The sequence below is a fragment of the Tamandua tetradactyla genome, chromosome X (assembly GCF_023851605.1).
Source record: "Tamandua tetradactyla isolate mTamTet1 chromosome X, mTamTet1.pri, whole genome shotgun sequence".
NCBI classification, from domain to species: domain Eukaryota; kingdom Metazoa; phylum Chordata; class Mammalia; order Pilosa; family Myrmecophagidae; genus Tamandua; species Tamandua tetradactyla.
The window spans coordinates 155,402,088-155,429,329 of NC_135353.1; the positions used below are offsets into that span (position 1 = coordinate 155,402,088).

The 27,242-nt window shown below is 41.0% G+C and overlaps 1 protein-coding gene across 1 annotated transcript in view; it reads left to right on the plus strand.

The window, feature by feature from the left end:
* MAP3K15 (mitogen-activated protein kinase kinase kinase 15) overlaps window positions 1-27,242 on the plus strand; it is a 90,108-nt gene that overhangs the window by 39,642 nt on the left and 23,224 nt on the right. The window contains exons 5-13 of the mRNA XM_077147036.1: window positions 198-348; window positions 1,626-1,733; window positions 7,030-7,079; window positions 10,179-10,274; window positions 16,703-16,790; window positions 19,686-19,819; window positions 23,266-23,393; window positions 25,251-25,381; window positions 25,604-25,709. Coding sequence (XP_077003151.1) covers window positions 198-348; window positions 1,626-1,733; window positions 7,030-7,079; window positions 10,179-10,274; window positions 16,703-16,790; window positions 19,686-19,819; window positions 23,266-23,393; window positions 25,251-25,381; window positions 25,604-25,709 — 992 coding nt within the window. The remainder of the gene's footprint in view (window positions 1-197; window positions 349-1,625; window positions 1,734-7,029; window positions 7,080-10,178; window positions 10,275-16,702; window positions 16,791-19,685; window positions 19,820-23,265; window positions 23,394-25,250; window positions 25,382-25,603; window positions 25,710-27,242) is intronic.

Sequence of the window (27,242 nt, forward strand, 5' to 3'; positions counted from 1 at the left end):
AAGGCCATGTGGTATGATTTTTGTTGGACTGACTTATTTTGCCTACTGTTGGGGTTTCTTTTCATTGATTCTGTGGCCTCCAAGGGATTGTATAAGAAGCGCTTGTTACATAATATAATTGGGGAAACTTCTTTTAAAGAGAATGGCATCAAATTCCATTTCTTTAAGAATCTGATTGATGTTTGTGATTTTTCCAGGTACCTGCAATCATTAGTTCAGAACTTATTGTTAATTCAGCACTTCAAGAAACCCATTATGGAACATTCACCTAGGCAAGAGCGGCTTAACTTCTGGTTAGATATCATTTGTGAGGCAACAAACAAAGTTACTAACGGACTCAGATTTCCAGTAAGATATGCTAACTCTATTTCTTTAAGATAAAGAAATTTTGGGTTGGTAGAATCAGATGATTGAAGATTCTGAAAGGAAGAAAACTGTCATTTAAAATGTTAAAATAATCATCAAGCTTATGTAGGTTCAACAAGTGATAGATCAACTCACTGGGAAAAGTTAGCTGTATCCTCTAAAATAGTCATTCTCAACTGGGGGCAATTTTGCCTACCAGAGGACATTTGGCAGTGTCCAGGCACATTTTTGGTTGTCACACCTGGGGAGGGGGGACGTGGGCTACTGGCATCTTGTGGGTAGAGGCGAGGAATGCTGCTAGATATCCCCCATTGCACAGGATAGTCTCCAAACAAAGGATTATTTGGCCCAAAATATCAGTACTGGCGAGATAGAAAAATCTGACTCTAAAACAATGCAGTACTGATAGCAAAAACTTGGAATTCAAAAGCTGTTTCCCATTGCGCTTTGGTTCACCTCCATTGCCTCTAATTAATTTTAAAAATTTTATTGAAAAGCGAAATTGCTTCTAGCGTTTTCATAACTTTTTTTTGTTTCAATTTGATGACCATCTTATAAGGAGTCGTAAATAAGATATCTAAGCAGCCTGGAAACTGAACTTCAGATAATTGCATTTCATATTTATGCCATGAGATTTTTGCAAACATGCTGTTTCCAGAAATTTGATTAAGCATCTCATAAAGGACTGGGTTGTTTGAAATTGTTATACTTATTTTGTTCCTAGGTAATACATTTTAAAATCTTCTTTTAATTATGAAATATATAAAACTTACTGAAAGCCACAAAAAGGGATAGTACAGGCATGTAATTTATCCAGGTTTAGCATATTAAATATCTTACTTTGTTTGCTTTAGATCTCTCTCGCTCCCAATAAAATAGTGTTTACTGGTGAAATGTCACTCCACTGTTCACCCCCTTGCATGTGGGTCATGCCAGTCTGCTTCCTTATTTCTCTCAACACAACCATAGCCTCCTCCTTCTCTGCTGCCTCCTTGGAGAGGCTTTTCTTGGCCACTCTTACCCTTGTTCTGCGCTCTTTTCCTCCGAGCTCCACCTGACCTTCTATTGCATGTCCCAGCTTGTTTGTTCATCTGTCTGCCCAGTTCAAGCCTGAGTCTCGTCTGGGCAGGCCCTTGGTGTTGGCCTGTCGGCAGGGCTGGATGAGCATTTGTTGAGTATGAATCTTCCCACTTCTGTACCAAGCGGGGGGCCCCAGGTTTTCTAGCCCCATGTGTTCCAGAAGTCTTTTCTTATTGTAGGTTGTGGTGATAGAGCCGACCAAAGTCTACCAGCCTTCTTATGTGTCTATAAACAATGAAGCCGAGGAGAGAATGGTTTCTTTATGGCATGTCTCACCCACAGAAATGGTAAGGGTGAAATATCACAGACAGCTCTCTCTCTATTCTGTATTATTTACTCAAAGATTAAGTTTTCAAGTAGGAGAATATGTTATTGTATTTGAAAGAACAGACACCCATACCTAATTTCTGAATTATGGGAGATTGTGTGTGTGTGTGTGTGTGTGTGTGTGTGTGTGTTTATTTGCATGTATGCACACACTTTTAACACAGTCTTGGTTTCTTTTTAAAAGTGAAACCATGAGAATGCAGATAAGAGATAAAGGGAAAATTCTTCCATATTCCTTAAGCCTGGTCTCCATTCCCACCCCCATCCCCAGTGATTTGATAGCTATCCTTTTATACTTTTTCTGAACTCATTTATATATGTATCATGTGTGTATGTGTATCTTGCAAGGCATTTTCATCAAAGTGGGACCATGCAGTATATTTACTGTTCTGCAACTTAAGAAAAAACAAAACTCATCCACACATCATGGACAATTTGTCCTATTAGCACACACTGGCCCACTTGATTTTCTAAATGTATTATACCCTGTCGTCCCATGCCATCTGGTATATATCCTGATATGGATGGACCATAATTTATTTCACTACGTTCCTAGTGATGCACATTTAGATCTCCAATTTTTTACTCTTGCAAGTGATACACCAGTGCATGTCCTATTTGTTACACTCTACCACGCTTGTCCAAGGGTTTCAAGATCTGCTGGAGTAAAGGGTACATATGTTGGAAACTTCCAGAGCCATTGCCACATTTATACCATTTCAATGTATACTCCTGACAGCAATATAGGAGAGAAAATATTTTAATTTACCCATTAAAGAGACTATAGAAATGTTGGGCTGGGCCTGATGTTTTTTTGTGGTGACAGCTAGATTTTCATCTCTGTTTATGTGAAGTGTCTGATCAGTTTTTTTCCTGAATAAAATATTTTGCAGTAATAAAGAGAGGTTGCGCCTTTGGTGAGTACACTAGATAGATCTATTTGCTATGCGTCTGTTTTCATGGCATGTGGGGAGAGTTCTGCCATTAACTTGGCAAAATGACAGGCTGTTGTTTTCTCCTGGAAACAAGAGTGTGAGCAATTATGTTTCAATCAGGTAAAATGAAACATTATCTTCAAAATAAAATGCAGCATTGCAGAATAAGCAAAGCTCAAATTGATATTAGAAACTCATCAGAAATAGTCTTGATGTCTCAAGCAGAGGCCAAAAGCCTTTTCCAATATTTAACTTCAAAAGCAATCTTACAAAAGATCATCCACAGCCATGCGTGAAGACCGAAGGCTGGCTGACATGAAATGCTTGTGTATCTTTTCCTCTGTGCTGTGTGCATTAAAGATCCTAGTGCAAAGAAGAGAAACTATAACTATAATACAGTGCATACATAAAATGCCTATTCGTATAGATTTATATCTTATTTGAGGAATGCATACATCTTTCTATTTAATTTGCCCCTTTTTAAAGCTTTCTATTGAACCAAGTCGTAAATGTACAGTTTGATGTATTTTTTACAGCAAACATACCCAAGTCACCAGGACAGGTCAAGGAACGGGCACCTCACCAGCACCGCCCCACCCCACCCCACCCCTCAAGCTCCCTCCAGGCACTAACTCCAAGAAGCACCCTGTTCTCAGTCTTGGAATGGCTGTACTAGGGGCCAGACCTGATTAATTTCTTTGAGTCATTGATTCTACTGTGATACAAGAGAATTTTCAGGATTCTGATCTATAGTCTCATTATCTCAGTGGTGTAGGTGCAATAGACCTCACATTTTGCAAAGTAGTTGCTGAAAAAAACTAATGTTACTAAAGTGACTCTTCATACCTTGAGAGCAAAATGGTTTTGATCTCATGGACTTCAACAGATTTTGCCCATCTCATTTGAATCCTGTAAGTTACTGGCCCTTAATGGGAATTTCCATTGGTACATATCATATCTCACTAGATGTAAATATTTTACTTTGTTTGTGTGTAGTCTATAGTAGGAAACAGAAACTATGTAAGCAGCAAATGCTAATTTTCCTTAAATGATGAAGTGTTTTGCACAAGTGCTTATAGTTGTCAGAGGAGCTGAGAGAAATATAAATTGCCTTTCTTTTTTGGAGAGGAAGGCTTTGCTTTGCTTCCTTTACTCGTTTGAAATTCTGATTTTGAAACCAAGCAGATTTACCGAGAGCAAGATGTCATTTCTTTACACAGTGTTGCATTTTTTCCTGGTGGGCTATAGATGGTGGGAAGGGACCACACATGTGCACACGTGCCACCACATAGGGTATCCCTGCACACTAAGGCCATGTTCCTGGTTTATTAGCCAAGGATTCAGAAACTTACTGGAAGTAAGGAGGCTGTGGCAGGCTGATAGATGTTTAACGACCAACTCTCCCGGGGTGCGGGGAGGGGACCCTCGCTTGTAGTGTTTACTGGTTTCCACGGGATAAATACTCCTGCCAAAGCCAGTTTCAAGCAGCCAACATCAGGTCAGTGAACATGGGGTTAGGAAGAGATGTGCGAAATTGGCTTCGTAAGTCGGTGCACACTGCGTGCCTCCACCCCACCGTTGCAAGGGCATCCCAGAGCCGGACCGAGCTCCTCTTGGCCCCCGAAGTCCAACCGTGCACTTTGCACTGGTAGGGCTGCTGGCTTTGGAAAGTGCCTATTTTGTGTCTTTTATGCTTATTTCAGCAACCAGACAAAATAACACAAAAAGCCAATGCTGTTAATACAAAATTGTCCTTTGACCAGATTTAGCATGGTGGGGTGGGGGCTGAAGCCAAGTCAGGGAATCCTGGAGGCAGGCGCCCATCTCCAGCTTCCAGGCTCACTTCAGGTCCACCTTACTGGCTCTGGTTCTAATGCCCTTTTACTGGGGGCTTCTGACATTGACATAGGAAAATACCATTATAAATCCATTTCTTCATTGTGGCTCAGATATGGTGAAATATCCCAGCTCAGAAAGCAGTAGGGTGCTGCCAAACAGTGGCTCAGAACAGAAGGGCAGTCAGAGAGTCCCTGATCAGGTACTTGGTGCCCACTGATCGAGCGAGTTGGGAACCAAATCAGAAGCAATGCCCACAGCCCTGCCTTCCACACCCAGGATTTGATGAAAAGCCCTACTTGCAGACACAAGACAGCACATGTTTCGTGGTTCCGTTTATATCATATCTCAGAACAGGCAAAGCACCTGCTCCCTGGTGTTAGGGGTTACCCTTGGGGGTGGCAGGAGAGGAGTGACTTGGGGTTATGAGAAAGTGATGGGGGGGCTGCTGGGCTGCTGCTGCTGGTAGTTCTTGATTAGCATGCTGGTTGCAGGGGTTCATTTTGTGAAAATGTATTGAGCTGATCACTTATAATCTGTGCCGTTTTCTATGTATGTTATGTTTTAATTTTTAAAAAAGCGTAATTAAAAAAACAGAAAACCCAATGTCCTGGTCCTCATCTTCCTAATGTTCCCTGATTGTTCCTGGCACCCTTGGCTTTCTAGATAAACCTCAGACTCTTTTACTAAGCGGTCACGCCTCATGTGAGCCAGACCTCCTTGAGCTGGTCCCATAGGGCCTCACATACCTGTGCACTTTTGTTCTCATCCTTCTTCCCTGAAATTCCTTCTTCCAATTATCCAAGCCCCAGCTTTTGTGCAAGAATGTCTATGTGGTTGGATCCTGTTTGAATTTTTCATATTTTGTTTTTCACAGCCCCCGGTGACTTCTGCCTCAGGCATAGTAGAAGCTGAAGGCCTGGTGGTGGGCCAGTGGGCCCTGCATGATCTGCTCCCGTCAGTACCCCAACCTCCTCCCCTGCTCGGCCTTTACTCACTCTGCTCCAGCCATGCTTGCCTCCGTGCTGGCCCTAGAACATGCCAAGCATGCTTGTGCCTCAGGGCCTTTATACTTGCTGTTCTCTCTGACTGGAACTTTTCCCCCTAATATCCATGTGGGTTACCCCTTCATGTCCTTTAGTTTTCTGCTCAAAAGTTATCAGAGAGGCCTTCCCTGAGCATCCAGTTTAATATCATGATCCTCTGCCCTGCTTTCCCCTACTTTGTTTTTCCTCATAGCACTTTCACTATTCATCACCTATATAATTCACTATTTAATTTATCACCCACCTCCCCTCACTCAAATGGAAGCCCTCCAAGGGCTTTGCCATTCCCTGTTGTCTTCTGTGCCTGATACTTTGCCTGGCACATAGGCAGTGCTTAATCAACGTGCACAAATGGATCCTCTCCCTTTGGGCGCCATGTTTCCAGTCTCTTCTTGGCGTTGCTCTGGCATGGCAGGAGACATGCCGGCCGCCTGTTCATGGCTGTTCTCCTGAGCCATCTGCTCACTCAGCTCTCACACTTTTCTTTCCTGGGGCTCCACTGGTCATTTGTGACACTTCTCAGGCCAACCAAATATGTTTCCCCATTTAAATTTATTTTCTGTTGTTGTGATAGTATTGGTATTGTAGCCGGCAGCTCTTTTGAAACCGAGATTTCAGACATTCTTTCTGAGGCTTTGCTTTGTGTTAAATTTAAGGGAAGGGAATGGTGGGGGAGGGACAGAGTTGGTAAAAATAATAATAATAAGATACATCTTAGACAGATGGAAATCCTGGTAAGTCTTTGTATTAATCGTAATAGGCTGGCTGCTAAAACAAATAGCCCCCAAATTTCAATGCCTCAGCATGATACAAACTTATTTGCGGCTCATGTCATATTCAGGTTGGCAGGGGGCCCTGTTCCTTCATGTAGTGGATGGGGAAAGAATATAGAGAATTGCTGTAGAGCTTTTCATGAGCCAGGCCTGGAAGCGGTCTGCAGTACTCCTGCTCACATTCCACATGGTCCAACTCAGCTGCAAGGGAGACTGGGAAATATAGTTTAGCTGTGTCCCTAGGGAGAAGAGGAACTTGGGATTGGTGAACACTCAGCCCTGTCTGCTGCAATCTTCTCCACATATTTATGCAGGCCACTCATCCTGGGTGGGCTCTTCCCAAACTCATTTTAGGATTTTCTGATAAATTGACAGAAGGTGTCAGGCCACTGTGTTCTTCTGTTTCAACCTCCAACTTAGATCATCTCAAATTTAGATCATTTTCTCTAAACTGGGTTATAGATACATGTGAATTTTTTTGATATGATAGCAAATATTTCTGGTATTCTAAGTTGTACAAAGTATGTTGTACAGTCCCTAAAGCTCTAGTCAAAGTAAAATAGCAGAAGAGATCGACTATAGGATAAAAGTTAAAAATGATTCTTTGCTTCTCTTTGCTTTGAAAAAAAAAATCAAGCTATTGACCTCTGTCTTTGATACCTGCAGAAACAAATACATGAATGGAATTTTACAGCCTCTTCCATTAGGGGAATAAGGTAAGAACATATGAAAAATGTAATTATTGTTTTAATAGAAATAATGATGCCTTATGTGTTATTGTGATGTTTCCAATTTTTTTTGAATGTGTAATACCTTCATCTTTAATGGAATCCAAGATGGATTATTTTCTCTTTTCTTGTCCGTACCTGAGCTAGTTCATAATGTATTGCTAGAGAGGACTTCTTGGCTTGTCATAACAGAGTATTTTTTCTCATATCCAACAAAAGAAACACTCTTGTCTCAAACTTTTTAAAAAAAGTAAAGTTATATCTCTAGAAAAAGAAAATGTCTTTTGTTGAACCACTGATATTCACATACATACCAGAGCCAAATTCAGGAGATTTCTTTGGTAATGACACTAGGATGGGGTCTCTCCTTGGCAGAGTAACAGAGCCAAGGGTATTGTGGTAGATTCCAAGCAGAGTTGTGGCATTTGCCCTTGAGTCAGGAGTGGTGACACTTGGTGTGAGTCACATACCTGCCCCAAGGATAGCTAACACAACTCAGCTAAGCTCATTACCGTCCATCACATCCAAATGTGGAGGCAGCTCTGAACTAGATATGAATTCTAATCCCTCTTCTGCTTTGTGACCTTGGGAAATTCACTCAACCTCTCTAGGTCAGATTCCTTATCAATAGAAGGGTTTGGCCTAGAAATCTGTCCTCTCTCTAGTTCTGAGACTACTACAGGTCACTGAACAAATCCCCATTTACCTTCAAAGTATGATGCTGTCCTGAACACATCTCAGTGTTTAAATAAGGATAATGTTTATGCCACTTTAAAGGGAGAGAAACCATTTTAGAACAGAATGCGTTTGGGTAATACTGCCCAGAAAATACAAGGTAATTAAAAAAAAAAGTTGAACATTTTCAAAAATGTATTATTCACTATCTAGGTTGTATGAGAACATGTGGTCAAGAACCTTCTGTCCGAGTGATGCCCCGATAAATCCCAGAGTGATCTGAACAGTGAATATAAAAGTATTTGCAAAGTCCCCTTCGGGGACTGGTGAGAAAGGGAGAAAATTCAACTTCCCCAAGCTGAATTCTTGATATTCTCACAAGCAGTGGGGACAACCAAAGCAATAGGCTGAGTACCTAATCTTGGGGTTTGTTCATGTGAAACTTAACTCCACAAAGGATAGGTTAAGCCTACTTAAAATTAGGCCTAAGAGTCACCCCCAAGAGAACCTCTTGTGTTGCTCAAATGTGGCCTTTCTCTCCAACCAACACAGCAAGCAAACTCACCACCCTCCCCCGTCTACGTGGGACATGATTCCCAGGGGTGTGGACCTTCCTGGCAACGTGGGCCAGAAATCCTAGAATGAGCTGAGACTCAGCATTAAGGGATTGAGAAAACCTTCTTGACCAAAAAGGGGGAAGAGTGAAATGAGATAAAATAAAGTGTCAATGGCTGAGAGATTCCAAACAGAGTTGAGAAGTTATCCTGGAGGTTATTCTTACACATTAAATAGATATCATCTTGTTAGTCAAGATGTAATGGAGAGGCTGGAGGGAACTGCCTGAAAATGTAGAGCTGTGTTCCAGCAGCCATGTTTCTTGAAGGTGATTGTATAATGATATAGCTTTCACTGTGACTGTGTGATTGTGTGATTGTGAAAACCTTGTGTCTGATGCTCCTTTTATCTACCTTATCGACAGATGAGTAAAACATATGGAATAAAAATAAATAATAGGGGGAACAAATGTTAAAATAAATTTAGATTGAAATGCTAGTGATCAATGAAAGGGAGGGGTAAGTAGTATGGTATGTATGAACTTTTTTCTGTTGTCTTTTTATTTCTTTTTCTGAATTGATGCAAATGTTCTAAGAAATGATCATGATGAATATGCAACTATATGATATTGTGAATTACTGATTATATATGTAGAACAGAATGATCATAAGAATGTTTGTTATTTTTTAAAAAAAATTTAAAAATTAATATAAAAAAAAAACCTTCTGTCTGTACCTCCTCAACTTCATTAGCCCTGAAGAACTGAAAAGGCACCTCTGGCTGCTATTTCAACTATTGATAGGGATTTGCAAAGGTCCCAGGATGACTCAGATTCTGAGACTGATGTGATGTAAAGAGCAAGTGTTGAGCATTCCCAGTGTTACATGACCGTGATCTTTCCTTTACAGACTGGTATTGAAAACTTGCTCATGTGTGACCTGGCTTTAATTATTTTTTTAATTACCCTGTATTACTGCTTTCATGTCTTTTAATAAATAGATAGCGTGTAAAGATAGGTCACAGAAGCTGTGGATCTCAAGAGGCATGAGTCAAAGTGGACAAGATAAAGTGACTTGATTTGCTTGGAGGGCTAATTGTAGAACAGACTCTAGCCTTATTCCCCATAACCCCACCTGGCAGAATGAAGGCCCATGTGGAGACTTTGGCTCCCTGTGGGCAAGGACTTTCCAGCAGTGGAGTTTAGCAGTAGTTGGAGTGTGGTAGTCATCTGCCCCTGGACACGTTTAGGCAGGCTGAGTACTTCCTGTTGGAGTTGCTGGAGATTCAGGCCCAGACCCCGAGTGGGGATGGACCAGATCACATTTAAAATCCTTTTTTGAGCTGAAATGCCATGTTTATTTCTACTTCCCTTACATGGTCATAAGTACTGTGTCCTGATATTTTCCAAGTCTAGAAATTCTCTTGAAACCATAATGAAATTTCTTTATAAGTACCTTTCTCGTCTCTTTCATGACATTATTAATTCCTTGAGGGTAGGGACCATGTTGTATTGTCTTTTCTGTCACCCATGTGCTTTGTTTAGAACTGAATACATAGTAATTTCTTGATACATGGTAAAGTCATTTAAAAAGAAAAACTCAAATACGTAGTAATTTCTTGATACATGGTAAAGTCATTTAAAAAAAACAGACTCAAACATAAGCAAGATAAATGTCTCTTATTTAAATTTCATAGGGAAATAAAAGGCAAGTCTTAGGAACATCTGTTAAAAACCTTGATGAATCTTTCAAAAATTTGTAAAATGGAAGAAAATCTGTTGCTAGGTTTTCTCAGAAATTTAAAATTGTTCTCATAACTTATGTATGATAAGCTTTCTCATTTATTGAAATTTTACAGCATATCCAAGTTTGATGAACGGTGTTGTTTTCTTTACGTCCACGATAATTCTGATGACTTTCAAATTTACTTTTCCACTGAAGACCAGTGTAGTAGGTGAGTTATAGCTGATTAATAGATTTGCAATGTAATTACGGTGAATCATTCTGAAGGGCCCATCTCGTGAAAAATATTTATTTGCTAAGCTGCCTTTCTTGAGCTTTTAACTTTAAGGAAAAATATTTGCAGCTTTATTGTCATACAATTCATACAACATATGTTTTGGTTTGCTAAGCGCTGTTGGAATGCAATATACCAGAAATGGAATGGCTTTTAAAAAGAGAATTTTTTGTTGCAAGTTTACAGTTCTAAGGCTATAAAACTGCCCAAACTAAGGCATCAAGAGAAAGATACCTTGACTCAAGAAAGGCCAATGTTTGTCACATGGAAAGGCACGTGGCTGGCATCTGGTGGTCCCTGTTCCCGGTTCTGTTGCTTCCAGTTTCTGATGCAAGTGTTTTCCTCTCGAAGCATCTATGGGCCTTCACTTAGCTCCTCTGGGACACAACTCTGAGGTCTGGCTTGCTCAGTATCTCATGGGAAGGGATATGGTGTCAGCTACTAGGCTCTGCATCTCCAAACGTCCTTGTCTAGGCATCTGCTCACTCTGTCGGCACCCCAGGCATCTCCAAATGTCTGTATCTCTGTCGGCTCTGAGCTCTCTCCAAAATGTTTCCCCTTTTTTTGTTTGTTTGTTTCCCTTTTTAAAGGACTCCAATAAACTAATCAACACACCCCTTAAGTGGATCGAGTTACATCTCCACGGCCACACCCACAACTGGGCATACCACATCTCCATGGAATAATCTAAGCAAAAGGCCACAACCACAATTGAGTGGGTCAGTCTCCATGGAAACAATCTAATCAAAGGTTTCTACCCTACAATATTGAATAAGGATTAAAGGTGGGGTACACAACACTTTCAAACGAATGCACCATACAGTCTACCCATTTAAATTATATAACTCAGTGGTTTTAGTGTGTTCACAGAGTGGTGCAACTATCACTGTCATCTAACTTTAGAGCATTTTCATTACTCTCATAAGCCCTGTATCCCCACACTAGTAGTCACTCCCTATTCTGCACTGCCTCCAGCCTTAGAAAACCAGTAATTGGTTTTCTGTCTGTATGGATTTGCCTAGTCCGGACATTTCACATAAATGGAATCATACAATATGTGGCCTTTGGTGTCTGGCTTCTTTCACTGATCATGTTTTCGAGGTTCGTCTATGTTGTAGCATGTGTCAGAGCTTCATTCTTTTTTATTGCCAAGTACTATTCCATTGTATGGATAAACCATATTTCATTTATCCATACATAAATTGTACATTTGGGTTGCTTCCGTTTTTTACTATTATGAATAACGCTGCTATGATCATTCAAGCAGAAGTTTTACTGTAGATGTATGTTTTCAATTGGTAGATACTTAGGAGTGGAATTGTGGGGCTATGTGCTAACTGTTTTTAACATTTTGAGGAACTAAGTGATAAACTGTTTCCTCAGTTAGCTGCACAATTTTATATATCCACCAGCATTGCATAAGGGTTCCAATTTATCTACACCCTTGCCAACACTTGTTATTCTCTGTCCTTTTGATTATAGCTATCCTAGTGCATCTGAAGTAGAATCTCATTGTGGTTTTGATTTCCATTTCCCTAATGATGGCTAATGGTACTGAGCATCTTTTCATGTGCTTATTGGCTGTTTGGCAAAATGTTTACTGAAATCCTTTGCACAGTATTTTTTAATTCAAAAATGTTATATTGAAACATATTCAGACCTATAGGAAAATTTCAAAATGTAGTAACAAGAATTTTCATATATGTTTCACCCAGAATTCTTCAGCGTCAATGCTTTACATTTGCTTTATCATTTGCTGTTTATCTAGATGATTATTTTTTTTTGCAACTGAGAGTAAGCTGTAGATATATGTTCTATTACTCCTCAGTAACTGAGTGTTTGTTTCCTAAAAACAAGGCCATTCACATAAATAATCACAGTACAGTTATCTAAATCAGGAAGTTAAGATCAACACAGTACTATTATCTAATCTATCAAACGTATTAAGATTTCATTTGTTGTTCCTTTGATGTCCTTTCTAGCAAAACAAAAAGCTATCTTTCTAATCCATGATCCAATCCAGGATCACGTGTTGCTTTTAATTGCCATATCTGTATAGTCTCCTGTCATCTGGAACAATTCATCCTCAGTCTTTCTTGACTTAACCCTTTTGAAGGATACAGAATATTTCTTTTGCATGTTCTTCCATTTTCATTTGTTTGATGTTTCGTCATGATTAGATTAAGATGTTCCCCCTGCCCAAGATCCAAGCACCCCAGAAGGAGCCTATGCCCCTTTTCCAGTTAATAAACCCCTTCCACAGGTTAACTACCTATTTTGGTTTCTGTCACTATCAGTTAGTTTTGCTTGTTCTTGAACTTGAAATAAATGCAGACATACAAGTCTGTACTCTTTTGTGTCTCGCTTCTTTCCTTTAATATACTATACATGTGATTCAGCTATGCCATGTCTCTGTTCATCCTTTGTATTGCTGTGTAGCGTTCCATTTTGTGAATATACATTTATCTGCTCTCCTGTTGAGGAATATTTGGATTGCTTCCAGTTTGAGGCTCCTACGAATAAAGATGCTATGAACATTCTGGTACATTTCTTTTAGTGAACATAGATATTTATTTCTGTTGAATATATACCTAGGAATTCTTTACTGGATCACAGGGTAAGTTTATATTCAGCTTTGATTGATACTGCCAATAATTTTCCAAAGTGATTATATAGATTTATACTTCCATCACTCATGTCTGAGAGTTCCAGTTACTCCAAATTCTTAATATTTTGTATTGTCAGTCTTTTAAATTTTAGTTATTCTGATCAGTGAATGCCACACAATTCTTAAGAAACCTGGCTATTGAGTTTTCTGGCTTTTGAAGGTTAGAAGAAGCAAAAGTGGTATGGGGTAGTTAGAACGTTTTAATGTTTCACAGAAATTATCCCAAAGTGTACAAAATTATTCCCTGCCAAATTAACAGAAAATACTGAATACAAACTTCCTAGTGAGTCGAGATCAATTGTATGGAAAATGAACAATAACCTAAGTCTAGGAAGTGGCTGATGTAACCCAGCAGCATTTGTGACAAAGATTTCTAGGGGACTGGTTGATATTTTTTAAACGTTTTTTATTGTTAAATATAACAGACATACAAAGAAAAAAAAAAGAAAAAGCAGTGATTTTCAAGGTACAGTTCAACAAGCAATTACAGAACAGATTTCAGAGTTTATTATGGGTTACCATTTCATTATTTCAGATTTTTCCTTCTAGCTGCTCCAAAACACTGGTGGCTAGAAGAAATCTTTTTTTCCCACTTTTTGTGAAAAATACCATATATACAAAAAAAGCAATAAATTTCAAAGCACATCTCAACAATTAGTTGTGGAACAGATTTCAGAGTTTGGTATAGGTTACAGTTCCACAATTTTGGGTTTTTACTTCTAGCTGCTCTAAGATCCTGGAGACTAAAAGAAATATCAGTATAACAATTCAGCAGTTGTACTCGTTTGTTAAACCCTATCTTCTCTGTATAATTCCACCATCACTTTTGATCTTTTTCCCACTGTTTAGGGGTATTTCGGGTATGCCCATTCTACCTTTTTCATGTTGGAAGGGGCTGTCGATAATAAGGAATAGGGGGATAGAACAAGTTGATGTTCTGGGGAGGCTGGCCACTCTGCATTTCAGGACTTATCTGGTCCAGGGACCCATCTGGAGGATGGAGATTTCTGGAAAGTTACTCTAGTGCAGGGAACCTTTCTAGAATCTTATGTACTGCCCTAGGTGTTCTTTAGAATTGGCAGGAATGATTTTGGTTGGGTTTTGGCAAGTTATGGTAGGTAGCAATGTCTAATTGAAGCTTGCATAGAGTGACCTTCAAAGTAGCCTCTTGACTCTATTTGAACTCTCTCAGTCACCAATACCTTATTTTTTACACTTCTTTTCCTACTTTCTGTCAGGATGGCATTGTTGATCCCATAGTGCCAGGGCCAGACTCATTCCTGGGCATCATCTCCCTCATCCAGGGAGACTTTCACCCCTGGAGGTCATGGTATTAAACTTAATCTGTGTCAGAAGAATGGTGTGGCCACCATATGGATTTCCTCCTCACCTCCTCTCCTTAATCAAGACTTTATATCTCAGTGAGAAATAGAATGTCTTCTACTTGAAAGCTGATGTTTGTTGAACTGTGTTCCAGTAGTCCTGATTCTTGAAGATGATTGTGTAATGAATGTGACTGTGTGATTGTGAAAACCTTGTGTCCTATGCTCCTTTTTTCCAGGGTATGGACAGATAAGGAAAAATAAATAAGTAAATAGGGGGATAAGTGGTTTAAAAATGGAGATTGAGTAGATTGCAATACTAGTGGTCAATGAGAGGGAGGGGTAAGGGATATGGGATGTATGAGATTTTTTTCTATTTCTTTTTCTGGAGTGATGCAAATGTTCTAAAATGATCATGGTGATGAATACACAACTAAGTGATGAAATTGTGACCCACTGATTGTAGACAGTGGATGAACTATATGTCTGTGAAGATTTCTCAATAAAAAAATATATTTTTAAAAAAGGTGATGGCCCACCATCCCTAGTGCTGATTAGATCACTATTGGAGGAGTCATCTCAGTGCCAGACTTGGGGAGTAACTGAGGGACACATTTGAAGAATTACCTTTTAGTGGGGTGACTCACAACAAAGCCTGGGGAAAACTTCACAGGAACAAGAAGGAAAGACTTACAGAAACATATGAAATTATTTACATTTTGCATGAGGAAGAACAAAGTAATGTCATAACTGCAGGGTGTTGAAAATAGATAGTAATTCATATTTTAAAATTTTAACTTATACATGAGACTGAAGCAAAAAATATTTGGTGCAAAATTTTTATTTTGACCAGTGTAGTTCCTAATATAACTTATGTGGACAGCTTAATTGAACACCGTAAGTACATGGAACCTTGAGTAGGGCATGAGATTTTGTAGGTTTGTCCAGAGTGATGCCCCAATAAATCCCAGAGAGATTTGAACAGTGAGTAAAAAAGTATTTGCAAAGTCCCCTTGAGAGAATGGTGAGAAAGAGGGAAAATTCAACTTCCCCAAGTGGAGAATTCTTGATATTCTCACAAGCAATGGGGACAACCAAAGCAATAGGCTGAGTTTCATATGAAACTTAACCCCAGAAAGGATAAGTCAAGCCTACTTAAAATTAGGCCTAAAGTTACCCCCAAGAGAACCTCTTTTATTGCTCAGATGTGACCTCTCTCCAGCCAACACAACAAGTAAACTCACCGCCCTCCCCCTGGCTAGGTGGGACATGACTCCCAGGGGTGTGGACCTTCCTGGCCATGTGGACCACAGATCTTAGAATGAGCTGGGACTCAGCATCAAGGGACTGAGAAAACCTTCTCCACCAAAAGGGGGAAGAGCGAAATGAGACAAAATAAAGTGTTGATGGCTGAGAGATTCCAGAGTTGAGAGGTTATCCTGGAGGTTATTCTTATGCATCAAATAGATATCACCTTATTAGGCAAGATGTAGTGGAGAGGCTGGAGGGAACTGCCTGAAAATGTAGAGCTGTGTTCCAGTAGCCATGTTTCTTGAAGATGATTGTACAATGATATAGCTTTCACAGTGTGACTGTGTGATTGTGAAAACCTTGTGTCTGATGCTCCTTTTATCTACCTTATCGACAGACGAGTAAAACATATGGAATAAAAATTAATAATGGGGGAAAAATGTTAAAATAAATTTAGTAGATTGAAATGCTAGTGATCAATGACAGGGAGGGGTAAGTGGTATAGTATATATGAACTTTTTTCTATTGTCTTTTTTTTTTTTTTCTTATTTTACATGGGCAGGCACCGGGAATTGAACCCGGGTCCTCTGGCATGGCAGGCAAGCATTCTTGCCTGCTGAGCCACCATGGCCCGCCTTTTTTATATCTTTTTCTGAATTGATGCAAATGTTCTAAGAAATGATCATGATGAATATGCAACTATGTGATGGTATTGTGAATTACTGATTATATATGTAGAATGGAATGATCACGTGTTAAGAATGCTTGTGTCTGTTATATTTTTTTAAAAAATTAAAAGAAAATTATTTACATTTTTAATGGGCTGTTACATACAAAGGAATTAATTCTAAGCGGTCTGGGGGTGGAACCCACATGAAAGAAATCTTTAGTTCAATATGAGGGAAAACACTTCTCATGGAGTTCTTCAAAAAAGTTAAGTTGTCTTGAGAGGTACAGAGCTCTCCGTCATTGGAGGTGTCAGTTCAGGAGTGGATTGATTACTCCAGGACCTCCTAAGGGTGTGGCTTATACGTAAGTATAGTTTAAAGTAAAAAAGCCAAGTTAAAGGTAAGGAACAAGAGTGGTAATAACTAGCAGCATCTTTGCCACACTTGCTGTTCTAGGTTTTGCTCTTTGGTCAAAGAGATGATAAACCACGCGGTGGGCGGGGCGGTGGAGTTTGAGGGAGAGACTGATGGAGACGCGTTACAGGTGAGTCGTAGAAAACCTAGAACTTAGAAACGCTTTCCACTTCCTCATCCCCAGGTTAAGAAACATAGGAAGGAAAAATTAAAAGGTGGTTATTATGTCTATGATGCTTAAAGAAAATGTCATATTCTTCATGTGAAATTCTTTATGTGTATATTTATAAGTCCTCATTTATGACCTGGCAAGCCATCAGCACCCATGACTTTCAGAGAATAAGTTTAATGTGTTTCTGGAGAAAAGCCTCATGGCTCTGTGATCCTCTCAGTCAGAATTTGTAAGGAAAACGTGGCCATGGATTAACCTGAAATTAACTTTTGTGTACAACCTATGAAAAAATGTTGCTAAGCTAGTCAATAGTATTCATAGGCTCTAAGAGAAATAGTTGGCCAACTGGAAACAGACATCTGCCATTATGCCTAAAATGACTTTGGTTAGATGTACTTGTATTTAGCATATTAAAAATAAAATTTTTAAACCATCAATCAGTAAATAGGACCCTCAGTAACTCTTGAGGACTGAGCAGTTGTAGTCCCTTGTGAATACAGCATTGTAGATATGTTTAAATTCTGCAGTCATTCAGGTTTGTCACTAATTGAAGTTTCCAACGATTACGACTAAATGAGATTTTTTTTTGATTTTCACACTTTATTAATATAATAAATTAAATTAATAAAAATTTAACATAATTAATTATTCCAACATAACATTATTATTTAATGTACGGCTATAGTCAATTTTCTAATATTTTATTTAGGATATTTGACTATTTTTATAAGTGATATTACTTTGTAATATCTTGTACTATCTTTGTTAGGTTTAGACATCAGAGTTGTGATAATTTCAAAATGAACTTGTATTCTCTTTATACCTTTTTGAATGTTTGGGTTATGTTCCTTAATCAGAAAGAAAACTAAAAATATTGGGAAGCTTCTGTTTTTTTCCCTATTTAAAAAAGTTACAAAAACACAATAGTTATTTCTTCTTTGAGTTTCTAATTCTTTGAAAGTTTGATATCATTTTCCTCTAAAATCATTTCATCCTGGGCTGTTTTGAGTGGGGTTACACTTCCTAATGTGTTTTCTTCAATGGTTACTCATCTGTTTAGGTTTTCTATCTCTTTTTGAGTCCATTTTGATAGTTGGTTTCATGGAGATGACAATAGTTTTCAGGGGATCTTGTTATTCTTGAGGAAGACGAAGGCAAATATCCTCTTACCTGTAGTTTTCCCAGATTTTGGAGGCCCTGCAATTGCAATCTTAATTGGAAGAGTAGGTTTAGGTTTGGGCTGGCGGATATATTTGATTGGGTTCTTCATAAATTTTTCTCTAGTTTCCTTACTAGATAAAAAATAAATATACTGATGATGGATGATAGGATAACATGAAGTCTCTGAACTTTCAACAGGCTTAAATGTCTCTCCTTCACTCAGCTGTATTGATTGTAAATTATTCATATCTGCTTCAAATTTTTCTCCCAGCTCACTTCTCAGGCGATCAGTGGCATCAATTTCCTGCTCATCTTCCTCACTCATCTCTTCCTCATCTTTTGGAAACTCTTCTTCGAGGATGTTGTCAATGTTATCATCTTCATCTTCTTCAGGCTCCTCCTCACTAATTTCTTCATCTTCTTTACTGCCAGCCTTGGTTCAGGAAGGCTGATGAAGTTCAGGGTTTCTCTCTCAAGTGACAAAGCACATGGCGAACACAGTCAGGGCTTCTCTCTGTGCTGGAAGGGCACATGGCAAACACAGCGTCATCTGCTAGCTTTCTCTCCTGGCTTCTGGTTTCATGAAGCTCCTCGGGAGGCTTCATCTCCAAAGGTTACTGGCTGGTGGACTCTCTGCTACGTGGTGCTGCAGCATTCTCTGCTCTCTCTCCTAAATGAGATTTTGCTATACTTTCAAGCCAGCCTGAAATCAATTCCTTGAAGTTTCTTTCAGAAAATATCAAAGAGATTCACGTCAATAATTGAGTTAGGTACTAGAATTCTTAGCTTGGAATCAAAATTTGTTGTAGAAATGAATTAAGCAGTGTACTTTGAAGGTAACAAGACATGGGTGACAGAAAAAAAGTGTGAGATGAAAGCCCTTTATGGAGCAGGCTGATTTCTAGTTAAAAAGAATCTTAATTGTCATGAGTATCCCTAGAAATAGATGTGAACAGAAACACACATGCACGCATGCTATGCTGTGTATACACTGCAATTTAGTGGAGCATATAAAAGAAAAGTCATTGCTACCTCCTTGCTCTAAATAAGCATAGGTCAGCCTTGAGTTGCATTTGTTTTTGTCATCAAAAATAAAAAAACTGTGCATGACAGCTTCTGATGCTGAGATTGGTGAAACAAAATAGGACTGCTAATCCTAGGTCACATTTATGCAGTATGTGTTTAATGCTAAATCTAGACATCTAAAAGGGAGAGGAACCCCTACCATGGTCTTCATAAGAAAGAAATTTAATTTTATTAAGTTTGATTCTTCTGGGGGTGGGGGGCAATACAAAGACGTTCATTTGCTGACAAGTTCATAAGACACCCGTTTTGGGGTACTTTACATGCTTAGAAGCGTTTTAAATTGCAGTATTCAAGAGGGGTGGGGGGAAATCTCTAGAAGGTGAGCCAGCTTAAAAAAAAAAAAGTTGAGCCATATTTTTAAATCTCTTGGATTCTATTCCAGAAAATCATTTTATGAAGACATGATTAACTGAGAATCCTGCCCCTTTTAAGTAACTATTTAATGAAAAGTATGTGACCTAAGAAGGAAAGTGTGAGTTGCCCTGTGCACAAAGAATGTTATTTATAAATGTTAAAAATCATGGCCCATTTTTTTGCTTTTGGGGGGGGCGTGCCTTCTCTGCCACATCTCGTGTGCTTTGCTGTGCTGCTGGTTTTCGCTCCTAGTACGAGTATGACCGGGATGCCAACGGTGACCGCGTTGTGCTGGGGAAAGGCACCTACGGGACCGTGTACGCCGGGAGAGACCTGAGCAATCAAGTGTGGATAGCCATCAAGGAAATCCCGGAGCGAGACAGCAGGCAAGTCGGACAGACGCACGCCATTCTTCGTTGCCATCTCGATATCCCAGAGCCCACGTCCACTGCTGATGGTTCTGAGGGGTTAAGATGGAAGGGGCATCGAAAATTTTGTCATTCACCTGTAATAAGGGTAATTTGCTTTTGTCCTGTGCGTCCATTTGGAAATTGATGGAGAAAAATGGAATAAATTCACTTGGAGGCACATGGACTGCCCAAGGTCATATTTTAAAAGAAAACTGTAGTTTTCTTCCCTCCCCATCAACAAGGTCTGAAGTCTTACATTTTTACATAGAGGGTATTTTGCAAATATTTATAACTGTAGTTCAGTGCATTTAACTTCACATTGTTGCACTTTTAAAATGCCTATTAGTTGTTCAGCTGTGTCATTACAGAAAATCTAAATGCAGTAAAACAAAATAGATTTTTGCAGTAGAGATTTTTTTCCCTTTTAAAAAAATTTTTATTAGAGAAATTGTGGGTTTACAAAACAGTTATGCATAAAATGCATTATTCCCGTTTACTGCCCTATTGTTTAACACCTTGTATTGGTGTGGTATGTTTGTTACAATTGACAAAAGCACATTTTTGTAATTGTATTATTAACCATAGTCCATGGTTTAACTTAGGATTCACTGTTTGTGTAGAACAGTGCTATAGATTTTTTGTTGTTCTTTACTGAATCAAGGTAACATAACAGTTTGAGAGTAAATAGAAGTGTTAACATGATTTTAAAAAGACAACTTTTTTAAACGTGAGGAGGCAGTATCTAAAACAATAAGGAAGGGGATGATCAACATACATGTCAATAAATAAATACATTGGTCTGATAAGACATGGAATCTTTGTCATCTAGGCAGATTACAGTAGAGATTTTTTTTTTCAACTTCACCCATGGATTTAGGGCTTTTTTTTTTTTTTTAACCACCAGTGCAACTATGTTTCTCCAACATTTTTTAGGGTCTTTTAAAAATGTTCTTGTCTTTGAAAAGATAAGCCCTACCTAATTCTGAACAAGAATGTGGCAGTGTTGGCTGTAAGCATTTTTTTTTTTTAGTTGTGGTGAAATGCACATTCTAGAGACTTTACCATTTTAATCATATTAAGGTGTACAGTAACAGTGGTGTTAAGTATATTCACAAAGTTGGGCAACTATCACCACTATCTAACCTCCAAAACATTTTCATCACTCCCAAAAAGAAACCCTGTAGTCCTTAAGCAGCTGTCCGCATTCCCTCCTCCCCCCAGCCCCTGGAAACCACCAACCTGCTTTCTCTTTCTATGGATTTACCTATTCTGGATGTTCCAGATAAGTGGAATCATAGAATATGTGGCCTTTTGTGTTTGGCTTATTTCACACAACATGATGTCTTCAGAGGTCACCCATGTTGTCATGTGTCAAAACTTCATCCCTTTTTACAGTGGGGCGATATTCCATTGGATGGCTAGGCCACATTTTGTCCATTCATCTGTCAATGGACACATGTAGAAAAGTGACATCCACAGCAATGACCAAAGCATGGGAAATAATAGTTGTGTGGTCCACAGGCATGGCTAGGCCACCTCTGCAGTGTCGCCTTCAGCAGTGGGTACTGAATGGCCATGTGCTAACGTCCATCCATTCAGGTGGTCAGTGATTTATTAGGGATGGATTATAAATGATTCCTTCCAGTCATAGGACCCTTCATTTCATGTTTAATGGGATAGCATGTTATGATATTTGAATTATAAGATAAGACTTGAAACAAGCTGATCCAGCTTATTCATTTTGCCAATAAGAAAACCAAACTGAGAAAGAGTAAATGACTTCCCCAGGGACACACAGAAACAAGGCAAGGATCCAGGATTCTGTCTCTTATTCTAATGATAGATGAGGTGTTGGCAGTTGTGTATATCTGGTGAAGTTGCTGGCCTGTACCGCTTCCTGGAGTTGGGTGCAGTAGTTGTTCTTGATTTTCATTGCGGATAGAAGATCCTGGGATTTTAGAGCTAGAATGGACCTTGGAGACTGCCTGATCCAACTCCCTAAATTTCCAGGATGGACTCGGCACAATTGGACACATTTTCTGTGCCCGATTTGGGACTGGCACTGAGGAATGAAAGGTGATTAGGATATCGTCTTTATCCCAAGCCACTCCCAGTTTGGTGGGAGGTGCAGAGAGTTTGCCTGTAAGTCAAAGTGACAAGTCTCCTAATAGAGGGGAACACAATGTTTTTAGAACACAGGGATGAATTTCTTTTCCCAGGTGCATCGTGGCAATTTTGAAAGATAAATAATCTTTGAATTGATCTTTGAGTGAGTAATAGTAGTTTGGCAAACAAAAAAAGCCAGTCCATCCTAGGCTGAGGGAAGAACAGAGCTGCTAAAGCACACAGTATATTCAGAGAACAGCCAGTTGTTTGATATGACTTGAGTGTAGGATGGAGAGCCATGGTAGACTGTTGTGGTAGTTAGATTCAGTTGTCAACTTGGCCAGGTGAAGGCACCTAGTTCTGTTGCTGTGGACTTGAGCCAATGGTACGTGAACCTCATCTGTTGCTGATTACATCTGCAGTCGGCTGGGAGGTGTGCCTGCTGCAATGAATGACGTTTGACTTAATTGGCTGGTGCTTAAATGAGAGAGCTCAAAGCAGCACAGCCCAAGCAGCTCGGCATTCCTCATCTCAGCACTCGCAGCTCAGCCCACGCCTTTGGAGATACAGAAAGAAGTCACCCCAGGGAAAGTTGTTGGAACTCAGGGGCCTGGAGAGGCCAGCCGAGACCATCTTGTGCCTTCCCATGTAAGAAAGAACCTCAGTGGAAAGTTAGCTGCCTTTCCTCTGAAGAACTAACAAAATAAATCCCTATTATTAAAAGCCAATCTGTTTCTGGTGTGTTGCATTCTGGCAACTAGCAAACCAGAACAACTGTTAATATTAAAGATAAAATAAGGTGCAATACAACTTGATTTTCATGGTTCTTGTATGCCATGTGACGCAATATGGCTTTGTTTATGTAGAGGAGTGACATGGTCTCAGGAAGAGGGCGTATGGAGGTCAGGTAGAGAATGGGCTGACAAGGAAAGGGACTAGAAGGCAGCTGAGGACAGAAATTTCCAGAAAACCACCCCTTAAAGGGAGGCAGAGCAAGAGGGGCTGATGAGAGAGGCAAAGGTGAGGTCAAGCCATGATAAGAGCGATGGTAACAGCGGCAGTTGTGTGTGACTACTTGCCCTGCCAGGTGCTCCACTGTGCCTGACTGAGCTCCTTGACATACTTTGGCTCCCAGCAGCCTTGCATGGCTGGTGTTATTATCCCTATTTTACAGATGAGAAATTGAGCAATATCAGGGGAGCCAAAGGAAGTTTCCAGAAAGAAAGCATGGTCCTCAATGGCAGCAGGTACCGGTGAGGTGTGATGTGAAACCTGGACACATGGGAGGTGATGCTGGCTTTGTTCTTTCTTGATAGGTTCTCTCAGCCCCTGCACGAGGAGATAGCCCTGCACAAGCACCTCAAGCACCGCAATATTGTCCAGTATCTGGGCTCTGTTTCAGAGGACGGTTACATTAAGATATTTATGGAGCAGGTGCCTGGGGGTGAGTAATTGCTGGTCTTCTGCTCTCCCACTCCAAAAATCACTAATTAAAAAATAATGTGAATGTCACCGTCCATCCTGACATTTAAAAAATGACAGGGCAGGGCCACGGTGGCTCAGCAGGCAGAGTTCTCACCTTTGATGCTGGAGACCCGGGTTTGATTCCTGGTGCCTGCCCATGCAAAAAATAAAAAAAGTAACAGGACTTTTAGATGTCGGAAAGTATTTGTATCTCAAAAGAGGTGGATACACACTTTGCAGTGTCATGTAAAATTCTCTTTCTGGTTTGTCCATCTGGTCGTTCAGCAGATATTCAAGTGTCTGTGGGGTGCCAGCCATTGAGCTGAGAATTGGAGACATAGAGCTGAATGAAGGAAGCGTGGTCTCTGGCCTTGAGGTGTTCACAGTCTAGGAGTTTAAAGATGATTTAGAGAAGGATGGGGAAGAGGGGACATAGGTTTTAAAAATGACATTGCAGAAAACATTGATTACTAGGTGCACAGGTGGTTCAGTGGTAGAATGCTCACCTTCCATGCCAGAGACCCAGGTTTGATTCCTGGACCACGCACCCCAAAAAACAAACAAATACCACTGATTACTAAATGAGGAACCATTGCTCTATCTACAAAATCCCAAATACGGGAAGAACACCACCAGAGTTTGTTCCTCGGCTCTGGAGTAGAACCATCTGGCTCTAATCATGACCCCTCTAGCTACAAGCTGTGTAACCTTGGGCAAATTATTCTACCTCTCTGTGCTCTCAGTCTTCTGGTCAACTAAGCAGATCAACAAATGAATTGTTGGGTGGATTAAATGAGAAGATGTATGTAACGCTCTTAGATCAATGCCTGGCAGAGAGCACATTGAAATAATAGTGGTCATCGTAATAATAGTTCTTCTTATTACATTTATACAATAAATATACAAATGCAAAACCTTCCATTAGAAGTCTGTACTCATTGATGCACCCAGCATTTGTTAAGGGCCTATTACATGCCAGGCAGTGGGCTAGATTTTGATAGTTACATTAAGGATAGATAAATTATAGTTTCTTCTCTCAAGTTGTGCATGGTATAGGAGAAAGTAAGTCAGTTGCTTTTCACCTTAATTGCCATTCCAGGCATGAAGTTTAAGGGTGAAGTGCAGAATCAGAAGTAGGTACACTCATCTCCTTTTTATAGATGGGGAAACTGAGGCTTAGCAAGGTCCCTTAGCACCGTGTGAGTGGCATAGCAGAGAAGGGCTGATGCTGAAGGGCCTGCCCTTGGCAGCAGGCAGTGCCACCCAGGGCTCACCCAAGGTCTCTAGCACAGGTGGTCAGAATGTAGCAAAGGGAGGTTTGCTTTCTGCCCAAATGTTCAATGTTTAATAGTATAACAGGGCTAGGGAGTTATCAAGGAAGTCCTGCGGCTGAGAGCAGACATCAGCATGTTCTCCCAGTAGGGACAGAGAGGCCCAACCCCCAGAGCTAGTCCCTGCTGCCCTCATAGGGCCCCTGGCTCTGGACCTGTCCACCTCTGCTTTCAGGGCTTCAGGTTGGGACACATGGACAGAGGCCAAGTTTCACGTGGCGCGGAACACCTGCAGCATTTGCTCACGCCTCCCAAGTCCATGCAGCCTTCCCTTCCTCTCCTGCTGGCCTTGTGCAGCCAGCAAGGCCCTCTAGGGCTGTTGTGTGGGCCCATCTGGGGCATCGGCAATAGAGAGGGAGCTCGCAGGTCACATTTGGCCTGGGTGCAGTGATGCTGGGGGAAATGCCTGCATGGGGTAGACGTATTATCACCTCACTTTGTGCCCCTAATCTCTTTGAATTGACTCTTTGTTGCCCTGATAAGTTTTCTGCTGTGTCCGTTTCTAGGGAGCCTTTCTGCTCTTCTGCGGTCCAAGTGGGGGCCGATGAAGGAGCCCACTATCAAGTTCTACACCAGGCAGATCCTGGAAGGCCTTCAGTACCTGCACGACAACCAGATAGTGCACAGAGACATAAAGGTACCTGCTTGTCTGAGCCGGGGAGGCTTCGGTGCGCTCGGTCAGACCACGCCAGCTGCCGGCTGTGTCTGCCGAGTGGTCGCATCACAGCAGGGATAAGGTTGACCGTGACGGGCCCGAAGGGCAAAGCCCGGTCTTCCAGGGAACCTGTGATGCTTTCTGTTTCGTGTTCGTGTGTCCCAAATCTGCCTTTAAGCCCTTGGTGTTCTCCTTTCCCCTAAGGGTGATAACGTTCTGGTAAATACCTACAGCGGAGTGGTGAAAATTTCCGATTTTGGAACCTCCAAGCGGCTTGCCCGGGTGAACCCGTGCGCGGAGACCTTTGCAGGTGAGCAGAGCGCGGCGTCCTGGAGGGGTGCTGTGGGCGCGCCCAGGCTTCACTCCTTCCCGGGCCCCTTCGCGGCGGCCCCTCGGGAGCGGAGGGGCAGGGGCAGGGGCGGGCCCGCCTTGCGTGGCCTCCATGATGCCTGATGCCTGCAGAGGCCGTCGGCTGTCCGCCCCCCGCATCCGGCCTGCTGTGCGGTCCCTGTTCCCTTCCGGAAGTTGGGTGGGCGTCTCGCTCCGCTTGTGGTTTCCTGAGGATTTCTCAGCTTTTCAGCAAAACGGCAATGTCTTTTTTTTTTTTTAAGCTAATACCATATTGATCAAAACCTGAATAACGACTATTCCTCAGGCAGTTTATTAGGAAGTGTTATTAGTCTTTCATGAAAATAGCCTTGGTGAGTTCTGGAACTTGTTTCTTGATACGATGAAGATGATGATACGATATGTGATTACGCTGCCTTCGGAGGCTAATACTTCCGGAGAGCTCGGCATTCTAAGCGGTGTGAGGAATTGGCTTTTCTTTTCGATGTGCCAGTGAGGGAATATTTCACGTGTTGGGAAGGGCGGATTGAAAGAGTGGTGACATCACCTGCTAGCTTTTACTTCTTCCAGACCAGTGGGTAGAGTAACGGGGAAAAGTGTCCCTTGTCCAGGCTCAAGAGGTGCCAGCTGTGGTCCCCATGCCCAGCATCTGCGCCCCCCCACCCCCCGCGTTGTCATCTGGGGCCCGTGGTTCCTGCCTCCAGGCCTGGTCTTATCTCCTCCCAGGGGTGTGGGGAGCTGCCGGATTTTGTGTATGTGTGTGTGTGTGTGTATGGGGGGGATCACATTTCATTCTTTTGCCATGCAAGTATCCCGTTATTGCAGCACCATCTGTTGAATTCTTGTTTGTTTTGGGGGAAGTACATGGGCCAGGAATTGAACCGGCCAGGAATAGAATTCTACGACTGAACTACTCTCATATCCTTTGATATTTTTTAATAAATTCCTTTTCTGCCTGGCCCCTCCCACCAAAAAAAAGTATTTCCAGGAGGAGGAAGCGATGGTTGAAGGTTGCTGATAGTTGAAGTAGGAGGGGCACTAGAAAGTGACCGCTGTGTGTGCCCGCAGGGAGGTTAGCAGTGTCCTGGGAAGGGCCACACGGGCAGCTTGGACTTCATGAAAGCCCACTCAGAGTCCATCCCAAGGAGATTGGGAAAAGAGAAATGGGGTGAGGGCTTCAAGGGAAAATGGGGGTCAAGAGCAGTTTTCTGAGGAAGGAGAAGTAAAAAGCTGTGCTATGGCTTTTCAAAAGTCCTGCTTAAAAATAATTGTAGCAAAAACTTGAATCCTTGGAGAAGCAGTCCTGGTTTCTCATAAGTAAAGGTTTATGGTCTCCTAAGGAAGAAACCAGGGGCTGCAGAGGTCTGGCTTGATTGCACTACAAAAGTGCTTTGCTGATGATATGCCCCTGAAATAAACTGTAAAAGACAGATGACTGTTTTCTCTCCCTGTAGTTGCCAAAACTGTGAAGTGGACAGCTTTGGTCTTGTTTTTG